The sequence below is a fragment of the Erythrolamprus reginae genome, chromosome 1, assembly GCF_031021105.1.
Source record: "Erythrolamprus reginae isolate rEryReg1 chromosome 1, rEryReg1.hap1, whole genome shotgun sequence".
Taxonomy (NCBI): Eukaryota; Metazoa; Chordata; class Lepidosauria; order Squamata; family Dipsadidae; genus Erythrolamprus; species Erythrolamprus reginae.
Genome location: NC_091950.1, coordinates 27,409,415 through 27,429,392, shown reverse-complemented (window position 1 = coordinate 27,429,392; position 19,978 = coordinate 27,409,415). Strand labels below are relative to the sequence as shown.

The window sequence follows — 19,978 nt, the reverse complement described above, 5'->3', positions numbered from 1 at the left end:
AAGCAAGAAAAATAAACTCCCACTCCCTGTCAGAGAAATCTCAGGGCATTGAAGATGGTAGCCTCAGTAGCTGCCCAATTCACAATGCAGTGGAGGCATTGCCTTTTCTGGACATAATTATGCTTTCACACCATAGAACAGTGATAGGGAACCTATGGCATGGGTGCCACGTGGAGCCATATCTGCTGGCACATGAGCCGTTGCCCTAGCTCAGCCCCAGCTTGCACGTGAGCACTGGCCAGTTGAGTTTTGGCTTGCATGGAGGCTCTGGGAGGATATTTTCGGCTCCTGGAAGGCCTCCGGGGGATGGGTGTTTTTGCCCTCCCCATGCTTCAGAGAAGCCTCTGGAGCCTGGGGAGAGTGAAAAATGGGCCTACCGGGCCCATCAGAAGTTGGGAAATGGGCTGTTTCTGGCCTCCAAAGGACTCCAGGGGGCAGGGGAGGCAAATTTCGCCCTCCCCAGGCATTGAATTATGGGTGTGGGCATTCACACAGGGGCGATAGTGTGTGCGCACGCGCTTTTGGCACCTGAAACATAGAAGATAGAAGATCGACGGCAGAAAAAGACCTCATGGTCCATCTAGTCTGCCCTTATACCATTTCCTGTATTTTATCTTAGGATGGATCTATGTTTATCCCAGGCTTGTTTTAATTCAGTTACTGTAGATTTACCAATCTCGTCTGCTGGAAGTTTGTTCCAAGCATCTCCTACACTTTCAGTAAAATAATATTTTCTCACGTTGCTTCCGATCTTTCCCCCAGCTAACTTCAGATGGTGCCCCCTTGTTCTTGTGTTCACTTTCCTATTAAAAACACTTCTCTCCTGAACCTTATTTAACCCTTTAACATATTTAAATGTTTCAACTGCCATAGAATATATCTCATAATTCGCTCCTTTTGTACCAGTTTCTTTGGCTTTCATCAAGTATCTAATGTGATATGAGGCAGACCATAGTTTGTTTCGTTCTGGCAACAACCAACACAACCAATCTTATCAAATGTAATTTCAAACGAAGACAACACTTCAAAAGTAGTTCATATTTTCAGGTTTACTTCATGATTTATGATTTCACGGATTGACTCAAACAGGTTCAGGCTTTAGTTGCATCTGAGGTTCCACAATTATCCTACAGTGGAGAAACAGTTGCAATCGTTGCTTTAAAATAGCCATAATTTGGTACGACAGGATCCCATTTGATCATTACAGTAGTGCACAAATTTGACCAAAAAAAAAATATGAAACACTAAAAACCATCAACTTTACAAATAATTAAAAAGGGGATTTACATAGAATGATTGCTATGTAATTACCCACTAAAGGAGGATCTATGTACAAAGTTGCTAGGATTTTGTCTGAAGATAGCTGTTGGAACCCTTCAGTTTAAAAATCCATTGAAGAAGCTTCAGGCTGACGTATTCACACAGAGAAGTAAAGCTGAACTTAAGCCACTAGAGGCGGAGAGACTTCTCAATAAAGTTATAGCCACTTCTTACTACAGATAAACGTTTTTGTTCATCGGTAAGACAGAAAAGAAATAAAAATGCCATCCATGTTTTAAAGTGCTTGAGTTCGTCTCACACCATCCATATATATATCAGAAAACACTGATAAGCATGGCACAAATGGTCAGTCAGAAGGCAATTCACAAACATTGCACGTACAATAAAGTTACTTAAAGGGGTTTTTTTCGTGTGTGTGTGATGCAGCTGGTAAGATCTACACAAAGAGCTCAAGAGCTAATTAAAACAAACCCATTTTCTGTCATGGTGGCCTGTTGTAATCTTAATGACATCATCAGAAGATTCTGGATGGTTCTGGAAGTTGGGGAACGGGGTCATATTAAAGTGAATGGCACCATGGCCTCTGCCACGCATGGACCGTTAATAGGCCCCGTTTTCAAAGCCAGGCGCCTCTTCTGACCTCCAAACTTCTTAATGGCTCTAAAAAGAAACCAGTCAAAAGAACACGTACAAGCCCCATAATAAAACAAGACCCAGAGTACAAGAATCTCACTTTGAGATACTGTTCGTGTGCAACAAGGTGGAAGAAACCAGCCATTTCCATAACTCGCTCTCAAACAAGCACTCGTGGTGCCAGGACACAAATACAACGTACCGCGTGGTAAAATTGGGGAACGTTAAACTTTTAGCAGCTTGCGTCTCCAGTATTTTTTGTGAACTTGAGGAACAGACACAGAAGAGAGGCAATGGACCTTCCCACAGGGAATGATCTCTTTTTGGCGAGAAAGAAGCTCCGCTCAAAACATCTCGATCGGTCATCAAGTTGAGAATTTCTTCATTTCCTTCATTTGAACCAGAAATAACTTGGCATCCAATGTAATTCTGACCTGCATTTCCCAACCACTACCACAATCTCACTCCATCCAAAATATCTGGAAACGGTCTAGAAAAATGGGCCTGCTGCTAGTTGCTGCAGTAAGGGTCCTTCAGCAGGAACAGAAATCCAGGACCCAGTTTGCACTGGAGGATTTCCCTACAATTGGAGGAGGAAAAGAAAAAGGAGTCTTTTTTTTGGGGGGGGGGGATCGGGGATCAGGTGCTTTGTGCAACCAGCCAGGGCCTATAATACCATCAACATCTCTTTTTTTGGTCCTACACAGAGTCCAAGGGCCACCTTATGGTTGAACGTGAAGATTTAAGTTAAGGGCCTTCTCGTACCTTAGCCTTCCCCAAGAAGATTATTGTAAAAGCTTGCCTTGGATACTCAAAGACAGCCAAAATAATGTTCTACCCCAAGGAACAATGTAAGCAAAGCCAATATTGTTAACATGAAGCCCCCCCAAACGATATCCTCATTTTGAATCCTTTTCCGGGGAAAATCTTTCAACTCTGCCTTCAAACTATGCAGTTGGGGCAAGGCAGAGCATCCGGTTTGGGCAAAGAAAGCAGATCTTCTTGGTGGTTGATCAGAAAAAAATAACGTCATCTTTGCTAGCGTCATCCAAGGCAGGTGAAGGGGCATGGATGCTGTTGGGCTTCATGGGGCCAACAGAGGTACACGGGGCTTCCAGGTGGCTGCTCTCAGCAGCACCAGCCATTTCTGCGGGGGAGAAAAGGGGGAAGGAAAAGGTCACTTACGCAGCATAGTAATAGAGCGGCTGCCCCAGAGAAGGCGGTCAAGCTAATTTTACCTGGAAAGAAGGCAACATTCTGGCTATGCAGAAAGACAGGGCTTGCAGAACGTCGGTTTCGAGACTGAGATTCTTCCTTGGTAACCATCTTGGAAATTGGAAACGGTCTCACATCACCTAACGCTTGAAATAGAAATGAAAAAAGGAAAAACTCAGCTGACCTACGAGAGGAATCGTAGCTCAACTAAATAAGGCTTCTTTGTCAACAATAATTGTTAAGGAGTGTGCAGAAATCCTTGCGTTATCAAGGACATTAAAGCATTATCCAACATTACCACTATATCTGATGTTGACTTACAAGTCATTGTATCTGTTGGAATATCTCGGACCAGAATATCTGCCTCCTGCCGCACGAATCCCAGCGACCGGTTAGGTCCCACAGAGTTGGCCTTCTCCGGGTCCCGTCGACTAAACAATGTCGTCTGGCGGGACTCAGGGGAAGAGCCTTCTCTGTGGGAGGCCCCGACCCTCTGGAACCAGCTCCCCCCTGAGATTAGGATTGCCCCCACCCTCCCTGCCTTTCATAAACTCCTTAAGACCCACCTCTGCCGTCAGGCATGGGGGAACTAAAATACCTCCCCCTTGCCCATGTTGTTTGTTGATTGATTGACTGTGTGCCTGTTTTTTATATATACTGTTTTTATGAGATTACTAATTTTAAATTGTAGTTAGATTGGTGGGCATTGGATTTGGTATTATGTACTGTGCTGTTTTTTATTATTGTTGTGAGCCGCCCCGAGTTTGCGGAGAGGGGCGGCATATAAATCCAATAAATCTAATCTAATCTAATCTCCGGGACCGCCTTCTGCCGCACGAATCCCAGCGACCAGTTAGGTCCCACAGAGTTGGCCTTCTCCGGGTCCCGTCGACTAAACAATGTCGTCTGGCGGGACCCAGGGGAAGAGCCTTCTCTGTGGTAGCCCTGGCCCTCTGGAACCAACTCCCCCCCAGAGATCAGAGTTGCCCCTACCTACCTCGCCTTTCGTAAGCTCCTTAAAACCCACCTCTGTCATCAGGCATGGGGAAATTGATATATTCCCTTCCCCCTAGGCCTATAAAATTTATGCATGGTATGTCTGTGTGTATGTTTGGTTTCTTAAATAAGGGTATTTTAAATTAATTTAAATATTAGATTTGTTACATATTGTTTCATTATTGTTGTTAGCCGCCCCGAGTCTACGGAGAGGGGCGGCATACAAATCTGATAGATAGATAGATAGATAGATAGATAGATAGATAGATAGATAGATAGATAGATAGATAGATAGATCAGTAGCAAAACTTGCATCAGCATATGCAGTTAATACTAGTTAATTTCTCGGTTCTAAATATAAAGAATAATGCATTGTGTGCTTTAAATATCTAAGTACTGTATTCGTTTAGCTGCTTGCCAATGTCTTTCATTTGGTTCACCATTATATCTAGCCAATTGATTTACGCTGTAAAATATATCAGGTTTAGACCAATTACTCAAATATGAGAGACTACCAATTATAGATTGATACATTTCCTTTACTTCTATCTTTACCTCCCCTATCGAATCTGTCACCATTCACAGAAGGTTCTCATATTGATGAATCTTGTATTGAAGAGTCCTCCTTCAACATTATTTTCAACATATCTACTAGGTATCTTTAAACATTGGAGTCTCAACAACACTATCTTCACTCTGTTATCTTCCTGTTCTGGCCTATTCCAGCCAACATGCTCCATAAACTTAGCACTTGCGCTAATATATGTGTTTTAGTACCTTTCTCCCAAAATCTAAATGCCCTATGATTTTCCCCCCCAAAATACAATAGCCTAGCTCTATGTTATCCTTTCCTTCTACTTGAGTAGGAATATGCTCCCAAGCCGGTGCACCAAATGTATGCAAATAACTTAAATCAGGCTTCCTTCAATACCATCGAGTATATGGAATTCCCCCAGTTGTTGCATTAACTACATTGTCAAGAACATGGTTAGCACACATAAGAGCTTCACCCCAAAGCTGGTCTGGCAAACCACAATCAGAAATCATAGTTCTAATCATAGCTTGCAGTGTCTGACCTCTTCTCTCAACATAAGCATTGTGTTGAGGTCTATAAGGTTCTATTCCAGCTCTTTGCAACCTGGTTACAAACCTATTATTAGTAAACTCTGAACCATCATCAGTAACAACACTTATAACTTTCTTATTCATTTTCCTTTCCATAAATCTTAACCAATCGGAAAAACGTTGGTACTGTTCTGCTTTAGATTTCATCAAATAAAAGAAAACAAACCTGAAATAATGATCAAATATGCTAAGTATATAACAGGCTCCACCTAAACTCGGTTCCTTAGGACCAATGATATCAGCAAATACTGTACTACCTCTAAAGGTTCTTTAGTTTTCAATCCATTGAATCTGTTTGCAGGGGTTACCTTGCTCTTTTCTTCATTACAGGTATTGCAATTTAAATATTTTATACAAGGTTTTAATTTGATCCCATTAGCCAACTAAACAGTTTTCTGCAAAACTTTAAAATTCATATGTCCCATAAGCCTATGGAGTAGATGGATGCAATTATCATGTCGCTTTTTGTTGACAAAAACTGAGTTAGTCTTACTTAATGGATTATCATTAAGCATAAATGAAACCTTTTCTAAACTTGCAGTAACATTTGTTCCTTGTTTTTCTACTTTATATTTATCTCTCTCAAATTTTAGATTTAGATTAGATTTATTGGATTTATATGCCGCCCCTCTCCGCAAACTCGGGGCGGCTCACAACAATAGTAAAAACAGTACATAGTAACAAATCCAAACCCACCAATCTAATTACAATTTTATTTATTTATTTTATTTATTACTTAGATTTGTATGCCGCCCCTCTCCGAAGACTCGGGGCGGCTCACAACACGTGGAAACAAATCATAAATAATCTGACAATTTAAAATATTAAAGATTTAAAATTACAATTTAAGTTAAAAAATTCATAAAACAGTCCCAATATATATAAAAAACAGGCATACAGTCAATCAATCAAGCGGCAAAGCAACATGGGCAAGGGGGAGATGTTTTAGTTCCCCCATGCCTGACGGCAGAGGTAGGTTTTAAGGAGTTTACGAAAGGCAGGGAGGGTGGGGGCAATCCTAATCTCAGGGAGGAGCTGGTTCCAGAGGGTCGGAGTTACAACATATCCTGCATTTACCAGAACCCTAAGAGCAGATTATATACTAGTTTAGGTATAGATAACATTGGCAAACTCATTTAACCACAAATAATATGCATTACCTTCTCCATATGCTTTTACCGTGTTTCCCCGAAAGTAAGACAGTGTCTTACTTTCTTTTTATCCCCAAAAGCCCCACTATGTCTTACTTTCGGGGTATGTCTTATATTGGAAAAAAATTGTAAATTTTTTTGTTTTAACCATAAAATTAACATTTATTAACAACCTGAACAGTATTGTATTCACCACAAAACAGCAGATGATACCCCAGTATGCCAGTGTGTATGTTTTACTGATGTATGATTAATACTGTGTGCATTACCGTATTTTAAGCAGGAGGCGGCAGTGACAAGTGCAGGGGACGGCACGGTGACGTATGGAGAGGGGGAAGATGCGGACGTGGGCAGGAGGCGGCGCGCAGCTAGATGAGAGGGAGGCGGCAATACCCCCGTGTTTCCCCGAAAGTAAGACATATGTCTTACTTTCGGGGTACGGCTTATATTAGCCGACCCCCCTGAAACCCCCGATACGTCTTACAATCGGGGGTGTCTTACTATCGGGGAAACAGGGTATTTTCCAGCCATTAGCTAATGCTATACTTCTAATCATGTTAACATTTTTTTCTGAATTGTTAGTTAGGTATTGTGTTGCTCCACTATCAATTAACCACAAATCATGGTTTACATCTTCAGTTGCATTTGGCATAGCTAAACTAAACATTTTTAAATGCTCTCTGTATATTACTGACATTCTGTTTTCTAATCTTTTTACAGAATTTAGCTGTATGACTCATAGCCCCACAAGAATAACATTTCCTAACAAAATATACATTTGAAAATATTTTTCTTCTTCTTGTGGTTGTTTCTCTCTGTTTTTTGTCCTGCCTTCTACTTGATTCCTCTATCAGTCTTCCAGTTATGCCAGTCAATGTCAGTTCATCTCTGGTCAAAACTTCCAATGAAGACACATAATCATCATAACTCTCATCCAATGAAGAAAGAATTATATAAACCGATGCAACTCAGAAAATGTCAGTACTTTTTCATGTAGCTCTTGCAAAATCTTCTTCATCAATGCCAAATGAGCTAACACATCACCACCTTTCAGCAAAGGGGCTCTAAACAATTTCCATGTAAGATGAATGTGTGCACCCACACTATCACAAATCTTTTTTCAAAATGTCCTAAAACCTAGCAGCAGATTCTTCACCATGGATATGAACCAGCTGTTCAGTGTTAGTCCAATTATACTAAGAGCCTTTTTATTGTCCTGTTTAATCTTTGCATCCTCATCATTTGAGGCATCCAGGGCAGTTATATCTGGTGGGTTAATTACTACAGTCCATAGTCCTTCACTGTAGTTAATTACTACAGTCCATAGTCCTTCACAACATAACAGCAGGCTACATTTCGTAGACCAGGAAACAGTTTGTTCCATCCAACTGAGTTATCTGGGGTAATCTAATTGATTGTAGTTGTGTCATTATTAATTCAACAATGCAACTTTAACTGCCTGATTATACAAACTGAATATTCTCACTACCCACTATCAATATCGAGTCTACGGAGAGGAGCGGCATACAAATCCAATAAATTATTATTATTATTATTATTATTATTATTATTATTATTAATAATAATAATAATAATAATAATATCTCACTGGAAATACCTCCCTGGGATCATAATCAGTATTAAGGAGTGTGCAGAACCCTTGAGTTATCAAGGACATGCACAGAGGAAAACGTGGGATTCCAGTAGATATCCAGGAGATGAGAGTCATTCAGTCATACAAGACAGATAAATTAAACTGTATAAAATAGTGTTTACTTTTAGAAATAACACAGTCAAGTTAAACAGTCCGGTCATACACATTCAAATCAGTCAAAAATTCTTAATACAATAATAAAATTACAAGCCTGTCTTTGTCTTACATATCAGACATACATTTTATTTATTTATTTATTTATTTATTTATTTATTTATTTATTTATTTATTTATTTATTTATTTATTTATTTATTTATTTATTTATTTATTTATTTATTTATTTATTTGATTTTTATGCCACTCTTCTCCTTAGACTCAGGGCGGCTTACAACATGTTAGCAATAGCAATTTTATAACAGAGCTAGGCTATTGTCCCACAATCCGGGCCCTATAGCTTGCAAAGACATCAAACTATTATCAAACACACAGAGCTTACTACATCAGTCACAGTGAATCAGCAGAAAAAACTGAAAGCAGAGAGAGAGAGAAACATGCTTTCTGGCTCCCTCTTATAGCAATTTGCAACGCTACCTCTTAAAGCTATAGTACTTCAATACATATAGAGTGTTCCCTCGATTTTCGTGGGGGATGCGTTCCGAGACTGCCCGCGAAAGTCGAATTTCCGTGAAGTAGAGATGCTCCCTTTCTTTCCTTCCTCCCCCTCCCTCCTTCATTCCTGGTTTTACTTACCCCCAGAACGCACAGGGGCAATGGGGCGGCAAGCAGGGGGCTTTGCTTCCCTTGCTGCTGCGGCGGCGGCGGGTGGCAGTAAGGCTCGACTTTAATTGGAGCGTACCAACGCTCTGAGAATTAAAGGGGTGGGATCGGAAGGCTGGGGCGGAAACGGAGCTTTGATTTAAAGAAGCAGGATGGCTGAGATGGGGGGGGGAGGAGAGTTAAAACGCACAGTATTGTACATCGGGCAGCCCCAGAAAACCCTTGGTGTGAAAAAAGACCAGAGAGTATTTTTTAAATACTGACAGTCTCAAAATGGGTGAACAGTGCAGTCAGGCGGTAGGGAAAGCAAGTAGGATGCTTGGCTGCATAGCTAGAGGTATAACAAGCAGGAAGAGGGAGATTATGATCCCACTATATAGAATGCTGGTGAGACCACATTTGGAGTACTGTGTTCAGTTCTGGAGACCTCACCTACAAAAAGATATTGACAAAATTGAACGGGTCCAAAGACCGGCTACAAGAATGGTGGAAGGTCTTAAGCATAAAACGTATCAGGAAAGACTTCATGAACTCAATCTGTATAGTCTGGAGGACAGAAGGAAAAGGGGGGACATGATCGAAACATTTAAATATGTTAAAGGGTTAAATAAGGTCCAGGAGGGAAGTGTTTTTAATAGGAAAGTGAACACAAGAACAAGGGGACACAATCTGAAGTTAGTTGGGGGAAAGATCAAAGGCAACATGAGAAAATATTATTTTACTGAAAGAGTAGTAAATCCTTGGAACAAACTTCCAGCAGACGTGGTAGATAAATCCACAGTAACTGAATTTAAACATGTCCGGGATAAACATAGATCCATCCTAAGATAAAATACAGGAAATAGTATAAGGGCAGACTAGATGGACCATGAGGTCTTTTTCTGCCGTCAGACTTCTATGTTTCTATGTTTCTAAATAATATTTTTTGAAAAACCATGGTGTAGACTTTTCACGAAGTTCGGAGCCGCGAAAATTGAGGGAACACTGTAAACATTAATTGTTAGCTTGTTTATATATTGCAAACCCACCTGTTTTGTACACAGCACTAACAATAACTAATTTTAATAAATATGTTGAGAGAGATCAATAAAAGGTATTAAGGCACAGTCTGATTACTTTAGTTTGGGTTACTGGATCATGATCTGAACTTGGCCATTATTTTTTATATGTCCTACTTTTGATGATGGTGTTACACACGCTATAATTGTAACATCCAACGAACTGGTCAGGGTAAAACCATGGTTTATTGCAGAGAAAGACATCAGTTTTGCAAATATGGACTATGTTGTTTTAAACTTCCACAAGTCTCAAGGAAACATGATGATATAATTTCTCATTTGTGTGAAAGAAATCTGGCCCAGGCCCAGTCATCTCAGAGTCGCCCACAAAATTGGCACAAAACAGAGATTCAAAAGAGGAACAAATTTTTGCCACAAGAAACTGCGTATCCACCCATAACATACATTCTTTTTGCTTTTCTCAGAATAAGAAAGGCAGAACATTTTAATGAGCAAGTAGATTTTCCCTCGTCTGACAATTCCTAGAACTCCCCTCCTTGCATATCAAAGTTAGGGATTGAAGTTCTAGCACAGGGGCGTCAAACTCAGTTTCATTGAAGGCCGTCTCAATTGTGTATGACCGAGAGGGGGGGGGATTCAGTGAGGGATGGGCAGCTCAATGTCACTCATGTTGGTGCCTGCGGGGGGGGCGCGAGTGGTCTGCCAGCTTTGTTTTTGCTGGCAAAGGACTGCAGGAGGCAATCGCAGCTCGGCAAAGACTTCAGAGGACAATCAGAATTGCAGAAAAAACAATTGATGCCAATCTGCCTTCCATTGAGGACCTGTATACTGCACGAGTCAAAAAGAGGGCGGGTAAAATATTTACTGACCCCTCACATCCTGGACATAAACTGTTTCAACTCCTACCCTCAAAACGTCGCTACAGAGCACTGCACACCAAGACAACTAGACACAAGAACAGTTTTTCCCCGAACGCCATCACTCTACTAAACAAATAATTCCCTCAACACTGTCAGACTTTCTACTAAATCTGCACTTCTATTCTACTAGTTTTTCTCATCCTTCCTATCACCCATTTCCTCCCATGTTGACTGTATGACTGTAACTTGTTGCGTATATCCTAAGATTTTTATTAATATTGCTTCTTCGTTGCTTATTTGACCCCTATGACAATCATTAAGTGTTGTACTACATGATTCTTGACAAATATATATTTTATTTTATGTACGTTGAGAGCATATGCACCAAGACAAATTCCTTGTGTGTCCAATCACACTTGGCCAATAAAAATTCTATTCTATTCTATTCTATGTGATAGTAAATACCACTTACATTTCCAACATTCACTTTTCAAGTTTGGGCAAATTTTTGCTAGTGTCACCGGTAAAACATTTTATAAAGATTCTCTCTGTATGATACCGATATTGTCAATTTATAGTTATCTTTCCAAATCTTTTCCCAATCCTCTAACTGAATAGTGTAGCCCAAGTTGGTCATCCACTTACTTGAACTTTCAATCCTGTGGGAGGTCAGCTTGACAGCCTTTCCACCTTTTTCCTTGCAGCCCTTGGTCAAAATGGCCAGCTTGGTGGGGATCTGCTGCTGCACGGCTGTTTGTTTCTGGCTCTGGTTAGTGGTACTCAACAAATGGATGGGCACCTCATTCTTCAGGGCCAGAATGGGACGGCCTCCCTCCAGTGTAGTACTGTCCTTTCGCACCAGTTCTCCTCGCTCCAGGTACTCCGTCCCAGATACGCTGGCTCGTCCACCTGGCTTGATAGGCAGCATGGTTCCTTCCATTCCTTCGCCATTGAAGCTGACAGAGTGGCTCAAGGGTTGCGTCTGGGGAAAGTGGACAATATTGGTCATTCACCTCTAGAGGAATCGAACTTCTAAGGACAGGTCCTTGAAGGTAAAAGTGGAACATAGAAACATAGGAAGACTGACGGCAGGAAAAGACCTCATGGTCCATTTGGTTTGCCCTTATACCATTCCCTGTATTTGACTTTAGGATGGCTATATGTTTATCCAGGGCATGTTTAAATTCACTTATTGTGAATTTACCAACCACGTCTGCTGAAAGTTTGTTCCAAGCATCTACTACTGTTTCAGTAAAATAATATTTTCTCAGGTTGCTTCTGTTCTTTCCCCCAACTAACCCGATTGTGCCCCGTTGTTCTTGTGTTCACTTTCCTATTAAAAACACTTTATTTAACCCTTTAACATATTTAAGTGTTTCGATCATGTCCCCCCTTTCCCTTCTGTCCTCCAGACTATACAGATTGAGTTCATCAAGTCTTTCCTGGTAAGTTTTATGCTGAAGACCTTCCACCATTTTTGTAGCCTGTCTTTGGACCCGTTCAATTTTGTCAATATCTTTTTGTAGGTGAGGTCTCCAGAACTGAACACAGTACTCCAAATGTGGTCTCACCAGCACTCTATAAAGCCTTGTCTTTATGGCTTAGATATTGGAAGACAGCTATCATGTCACTCCTAGTCCTTCTTTTCACTAGATTGGACATACCCAATTCCTGCAACCATTCTTATCCTACGTTCAGTTTCTAAGACAGTTCCAATGGTAATTGGAGGCTGCAAATGGTGATACAGCACTTAGATTTATATACTGCTGTGCTTTATAGCTCTTTCTATGCAGTTTATAGAGTCAGCATATTGCCCCCAACAATCTGGGTCCTCATTTTACCCAGAAGGATGGAAGGCTGAGTCAACCTTGAGCCGGTGGTGAGATCTGAACTGCTGAACAACAGCTACCAGTTAGCTGAGGTAGCCTTCAATACTGAGCCGGGGTGGCGCAGCAGGTAGAATGCTGTACTGCAGGCCACTCAAGCTGACTGTAGATCTGTAGGTCAGCGGTTCAAATCTCATCACCGGCTCAAAATTGACTCATCCTTCCATCCTTCCGAGGTAGGTAAAATGAGGGACACGGACTGTGGGGGCAATATGCTGGCTCTGTTACAAAAGTGCTGTTGCTAACATGTTGTAAGCCGCCCTGAGTCTAAGGAGAAGGGCGGCATAAAAATCAAATGAATGAATGAATAAATACTGCATTCTAACCACTCGGCCACCACGGCTCTTGAATATTAACCAAGCATACAACCATCATAAGCATATGCTAGATTTGCCAAGTGCCCAAATTTTGATGATGTGACTGTAGTGAGGCTGCAATGGTCGTAAAAGGAAGTCACTTGGCATTGCTGTTTTAACATCAAAGTGTCTCTAAATGAGTGGTTTTAAGTCAAGAGGCTACCTGTACCTTTCCAATAGGCCAGCGGTCCCCAAACTACGGCTCGCGGGCCACATGCGGCCCACTGAGGCCATTTATGCGGCCCACCGGTGAGTGACAAGAGCACAGGGAAAAGAGAGAGAGAAAGAAAGGGAGGGAAGGAGGGAAGGAATGAAGGAGGGAAGGAAGGAAGGAGAAATGGAGGGAACAAGGAAGGAAGGAAGGAAGGAAGGAAGGAAGGAAGGAAGGAAGGAAGGAAGGAAGGAAGGAAGGAAGGAAGGAAGGAAGGATGAAATGAATGGAGGGACAGAGGAAGGAAGGACTGTTTTGGAGGGGTAATTTTTTTAAAATTTTTCTCTCAACATACATTCAAACAACACAACCATCTAATTTTCCATGAATAAAATGCAGTATTTTGTTAGTAACAAATATCAATCAAAAAAGTTACAAGTTTTTTTTCTAATTTTGTCATCCAGTTACATTCATTTTCTTTTAATTAAATTTCCTCCTTAATGTTCCTTCAAAAAGTACAACACCAATTATATTTCTAACTTATTAACCATTATGCCAAAGTGCTTCCTGAAAATCTTGTATAGCCAATCAGATGTCAACAAAAGAAAATTAAAAACAAAACATAAACATATATGAATTTCAGACCTTCCCCCTCTAAATAGTACGTTCCCGTTTTGTTTTTTACTTTAAAACAAGGTTTGTTCAGTGTGCATAGGAATTTGTTCATAGTATTTTTTATAGTCTGGCCCTCCAACAGTCCGAGGGACAGTGAACTGGCCCCCTGTGTAAAAAGTTTGGGGACCCCTGCAATAGGCCTTCCGGTACTCACTTGGCCTGTCTCAGGTGAGAAGACCCCCGAGACTAGATGCTGCTTCTTCGGCTTGCGCAGCTGTTCCAGACGTTCCCGCTCCTTCTCAACGGCCTTTTGGGATTCCCGCAGCCTCTCCAGGTCGTGCTGGTAGGCCTCTCGCTGCTGTTCCAGCTCCTCCCTTTCTTGGTGCAGACGTGCCACCAGCTGACGTGCCGCCTCCTCTCGCTCCTGCAACTGGCTCTTCTCCACCTCCATCTGCCGACGCTGGCGGTCGCAGTCTCGTTCCCAGCGCTGCTGCTCAATCTTCAACTGTCCCTGCAATTTCTGCACGTTGGCCAGTTCTTCCCGCTGCTTCTCAAAATTGCGCTGCCTCTCCTGATCCAGCAGCAAATTCCCTCGCGTGGATTGAAGCCGGAACTGCTTCTGCAACTCAATGTAACTGTCCTGCTGAGCTGTCACCGCCTGGGAAGGGGGGGAGAAGATTGGTTGGTTGGTTGGTTGGTTGGTTGATTAGATTTGTATGCCGCTCCTTTCCGTAGACTCGGGGCGGCTCACAACACAATAAAAACAGTTTATAACAAATCTAATAATTTACAATATAAAATATTTTTAAAAACCCATTATTAAACAGACATACACACAAGCATACCATACATAAATTGTATAGGCCTGGGGGAGATATCTCAATTCCGCCATGCCTGACGACAAAGGTGGGTTTTAAGGAGTTTGCGAAAGGCGAGGAGGGTAGGGGCAGTTCTAATCTCTGGGGGGAGCTGGTTCCAGAGGGCCGGGGCCGCCACAGAGAAGGCTCTTCCCCTGGGGCCCGCCAACCGACATTGTTTAGTTGACGGGACCTGGAGAAGGCCCACTCTGTGGGACCTAATCGGTCGCTGGGATTCGTGCGGCAGGAGGCGGTCTCGGAGATATTCTGGTCCGATGCCATGAAGGGCTTTAAAGGTCATAACCAACACTTTGAATTGTGACCGGAAGTTGATCGGCAACCAATGCAGACTGCGGAGTGTTGGTGTGACATGGGCATACCTAGGGAAGCCCATGACTGCTCTGCTGATCTTTCCCCACCTGGAAATTAGGCGATGGGAAAACCCCGCAGGTCGGGTGGCAAGGGGGAGGGCCTCCTCTGTGGCTGCCCCGGCTCTATGGAACCAACTACCTCCTGATGTCTGTACTGCTCCCACCCTACTGGCCTTCCACAAGGCCATGAAGACCTGGCTTTACCAGCAGGCCTGGGGGCCATGAATTGTACATCTTTAATGGGCAAACTGTGTGAATGGTGTGTATGCATGCGAGTATGATTGGTTTTTTTAAAATAACAAATGGGTTTTTATTACGGGGTTTTAGTTTTAGATATTATATTTGACTTCTTCTTGATTTGTATCTTTTTGTATTTGTATTACAGTAATCCCTCACTACTTCGCGGTTCATCTTTTGCGGATTCCCTACTTCACGGTTTTCAAAGGGGCCTTAAATCCATTAAATCCATTGAAAATTTTAAATCCATTAAAAATTCATAAAATTCTTCTACAGCACTATTGTACTACAGTGATCCCCCGTTTATTGCGTCCCCAACCATTGCGAACAGGGTACTTCGCTATTTTTCAACCCGGAAGTCAAAAATACCATCTACGCATGCGTGCCGGGCACGCATGCGTAGATGGCAGCGGCTTCCCTGGGTCTTCCCCCTCTTGCTGGCGTCAGCGAGGAGTTTCCCCACCGCCCACGCAAACTCCTCGCTGCCGCCCGCCCTTCGCCCGCCCACGCCGTTCATTCTCGCCGCTTTTGAGCTAAATCCGGGAGCGAATTCGCTCCCGGATTTAGCTCAAAACCGCCGATAGCAAGCGGCAAGGAACAGCTTGTCTCGGCGCTTTCGAGCTGTCAGCTCGAAAGCGCCGAGACAAGCCGTTCCTTGCCGCTTGCTATCGGCGGTTTTGAGCTCAAAACCGCCGGTTTTCAGCTCAAAACCGCCGATAGCAAGCGGCAAGGAACGCCTTGTCTCGGCGCTTTCGAGCTGTCAGCTCGAAAGCGCCGAGACAAGCCGTTCCTTGCCGCTTGGTATCGCCGGTTTTGAGCTCAAAACCGCCGGTTTTCAGCTCAAAACCGCCGATAGCAAGCGGCAAGGAACGGCTTGTCTCGGCGCTTTCGAGCTGACAGCTCGAAAGCGCCGAGACAAGGCGTTCCTTGCCGCTTGCTATCGGCGGTTTTGAGCTGAGTCCGGAAGCGAATTCGCTTCCGGACTCAGCTCAAAACCGGCGATACCAAGCGCCCCCCGGACCCCCAACCCGGGTTTGGGGGGCTGCTAGGAAGCCCTCCATGCCGGCGGCAAACAGCCGCCCCGCCCCCAATCTTCGGCTCCTCGCTAGCGCTGTGGGAGTAAAAACACCGTCTGCACATGCGCAGACGGTGTTTTTACTTCCGCATCGCTACTTCGCGAAAACCCGCTCGTTGCGGGGGCTCCTGGAACGTAACCCTCGCAACGAGCGGGGGATCACTGTATATTAAAGAAACTGGTGGGATATCACATGTAGTTCCAGCTGAGAGACATTATAGAATGACTGTTTAATGCAAAGGGTGGGTTTTAAAAGTCCAAATACTCGTTAAATACATTAAAAAAAACTATCTTTCCTCTACTTCACGGTATATTATTTTGTAATCCGCCCTGAGTCCTTTAGGATTGGGCAGCATAGAAGTCAAATAAATAAATGAATGAATGAATGAATGAATGAATGAATGAATGAATAAATAAATAAGAGTTAACAGTTTCGTGGAAATGCTCCAAGACAGATGGCCATACCTGTGTCCCCTCAATGCTCCAGCAGAAAGTTTAGCCCCTCCCCACTTATTTATCATAATTCTCCCTCCGGGAACAATCCTCTCCAAATGACTTACAAGTAACAAACATTTGTAAGTAAAAATATAATCATTGTTCTTCTTAAAAACAAAACAGCAGCTAGGGGTGACAGCCCTAAAGAGGAGGTAAAGGAATGAAGAGCCCAGGAATAAACCAAAGCCTTTCAAAGTTGCAGAAAGAATATTTTAAATGGTCGTGTCATACAGGACACTGAGTGGATCTGAAGAGTTTCTAATCAAGACTACACTGGAAAAGGTACTTTCTTCTCCCTCTTCCACCAAGACTTCTAAATTCAGGTCGCTGCCCATCTTGTTATTTTGCTAGTCCAAATTATTTTGCTTGCTCCACCAGCACAAATCATAAAAGCCAAACAAATTGAGGGGTGGTGATGGGAAAAAGACAGCGGCACTTTACCTGGAGATTAAGCAGCAACTGCAAGAGTGTCTGTATCCTTTGAACAAGCTGAGGGGAAACACAAAGAGAAGGGTGTTACCTTACATCCCTCTTCATGAGCTCTGCCATTCGCACACCCAAATACAGTGGTACCTCTACTTAAGAACGCCTCTACTTAAGAACTTTTCTAGGTAAGAACCGGGTGTTGAAGATTTTTTTGCCTCTTCTTAAGAACCATTTTCTATTTAAGAACCTGAGCCCAGAAAAATTTCCCAGGAAATTTGAGAGCGGCACGAAGGCCTGAACAGTTTCCTGCCATTCCCCCTTTAATCCCGGCCATCTCGGGCTTCTCTGAGCTGCCAGACGAGCCTTTTGGTGGCGCTTAAGGAGGCTTTGACAGTCCAGAGTGAACAAAGCGTTTTCCTTTCTCTGGGCATTTGGAGAGGGAATAAATCTCTGCCAGCGCCCAGAGAAAAGAAACGCTCCCTTCATTCTGGGCAGCCCAGAGCGAACGGAGCGTTTTCCTTTCTCTGGGCGCTTGGAGAGGAAATAAACTACTTCTCTGTGGTGACTCCCTCACACTGCCTCCCACACACACAGCGCGAGGTTGCCTCCCGGAGCGTCTGGGCGCGGAAAGGCAAAATGGGGTGCTTTCGCCCTGGCCAGATAAACTCAGCTTCAGCCAAACCAAGGAGTCACCACAGTGAAGGAAAGGCGCTGGCTACAAACCGAGTGAACAAGAGGAGAGGGGAGCCCTTCAGCATGGGAAGGAACAGGAAGCAGGTAGCAGCAGCAGCAGCAGCAGCAGTCGCCTTTCGGTCAAAGGAGCGGACGGTTCCCACCTCTCGCCAGCCTGGGTTTCTCTTTCTGGTGCAATGTATGGGAGGTGCGTGCTCCTCCTCGCCGCCTCAGAGTCCCTCTTTTTTTTTTTTAAGCCTTAAAAGTTTTAGATTTTTTTATTCCCCATACCTCACCTTCTTCCTTCGGCAGCGACTGTCCTCCTCCTCCTCCCACCCAAATTCCGAGCTTTTATTTCTTTCCTAATAGGCTTGCACACATTATTTGCTTTTACATTGATTCCTATGGGAAAAATTGCTTCTACTTACAAACCTTTCTACTTAAGAACCTGGTCATGGAACAAATTAAATTCTTAAATAGAGGTACCACTGTATCAGGAACCAATAACTTTTTTCTGCTGTATATACCAAGAGGCCACAAATAGCCCCCAATACATTAGGATTTTCCATCAGAACCCCAGTCTCTCTTCCCTCCCCCACCATCCATCTTCTCAAAATCCACTTTGGGCAGAACGTAACTGCTCTGCAAATGTAAGTGTGCTGTCAAATCAAGGGTTGAGAAAAGCCAAATGTATAGCTCCTTTTGTTGGGCACAGAATTTGCCCACGAATCATACTTCCTAATGTACTGAAAGAAATGACGAAATAAATTGAAATTGATCTATGTTTATTTGATCAACTGTATTTAATGCTTTTAATTTCTTTTGGAGCGGGCAGCCTAATGATAATGCAACTAAATAACATCAAGTTTAATTTTGGACCTGGCTTTGCCACTTCTCTGGAATAAGGCAGTTAGCATAGCAAAGACCCAAAACAGCCCTCAAACTGAAGGGCCCCCCCCCCCCCTGGAGAAAATAATTGGCCAATACCTCTGATTCAGTCCACAGCAGTGGTTGCAAGCTGCTAGGATGTTCCAGTCTTGTGTTACTGACCTGACAGGATAAAAAAAAATTGAGAAGCTGGGTTGACATGACATACCAAACTAAAATGGGGTAGATAAATCTGTAGTTGAACTCACTATAGAAATCCAGCTATTATCTTAGCGTGCTATGGGAGAAGAACCATTGCATTAAATCATAATATATACTTAATATGTACTTAAATATTCAGGCACATTATGTGAACTCAGGAACTGGGTTGGTATTCAATGCATTGTGCAACCAAACATGTAAGAGCAAAAGGGAGGACTTATAGCATTCTGCACTAGCAGACTCTACAGTTCCAAAGGCTCCCTATGTGACTTTAAGATATTGACTGTCCCAAACCATTGTAATAGGTCTCACAGTGGACTGGAGATGTGAAGGAAGGACATAGAGGGACCTATATTCTCTGAAAGATGAAGGGGAGCAACATAATGTTCTCCAGGTCCCGTCAACTAGACAATGTCGCTTGGAGGGGCCTAGGGGAAGAGCCTCCTCTGTGGAGGCCCCAGCCCTCTGGAATCAGCTCCCCCAGTGATTCATACTGTCCCCACCCTCCTTTCCTTCCATAAGAGTTTGAAGAAGCGCTTGTGCTGACAGGCCTGGGGACACTAGTCATCAGCCCCTGCCCATGAATGAATGTATGTTGAATGGAATATATGCTGGCGGATTAGAAATGACTGTTTTTAAATTAAATTGGGGGTTTAAATTGCTTGTTTTTAGTAACTATTGGATTTTAGAATTGTATTTTTTAATATATGCTATAAGCTGCCGAGTCCTTGGAGAGGGGCGAGATGCAAATCCTAATAATAATAATAATAATAATAATAATAACAACAACAACAACAACAACAACAACGACAACGACAATAACAACATGTCCTTCTGAGGACCATGGGGGGACATGAGGTGGTAATAAAAAGAGCCAGGGTGGCGCAGCAGGTAGAGTGCTGTACTGCAGGCCACTGAAGCTGACTGTAGATCTGAAGATCAGAGGTTCAAATCTCATCACCGGCTCAAGGTTGACTCAGCCTTCCATCCTTCCGAGGTGGGTAAAATGAGGACCCGGATTGTGGGGGCAATAGGC

The 19,978-nt window shown here is 43.0% G+C and overlaps 1 protein-coding gene across 9 annotated transcripts in view; it reads right to left on the bottom strand.

The window, feature by feature from the left end:
* Nucleotides 1-1,031: 1,031 nt before the first annotated feature.
* Nucleotides 1,032-19,978, bottom strand: part of LOC139165078 (rho guanine nucleotide exchange factor 18-like) — a 108,657-nt gene continuing 89,710 nt past the window's right edge. For all 9 annotated transcript variants that reach the window (XM_070748026.1, XM_070748053.1, XM_070748034.1 and 6 more), the window contains 6 exons: nucleotides 18,841-18,903; nucleotides 17,197-17,244; nucleotides 13,935-14,378; nucleotides 11,358-11,694; nucleotides 3,153-3,275; nucleotides 1,032-3,061 (listed from right to left, as the gene is read on the bottom strand). In XM_070748026.1, coding sequence (XP_070604127.1) covers nucleotides 2,928-3,061; nucleotides 3,153-3,275; nucleotides 11,358-11,694; nucleotides 13,935-14,378; nucleotides 17,197-17,244; nucleotides 18,841-18,903 — 1,149 coding nt within the window. In that variant the 3' untranslated portion in view covers nucleotides 1,032-2,927. The remainder of the gene's footprint in view (nucleotides 3,062-3,152; nucleotides 3,276-11,357; nucleotides 11,695-13,934; nucleotides 14,379-17,196; nucleotides 17,245-18,840; nucleotides 18,904-19,978) is intronic.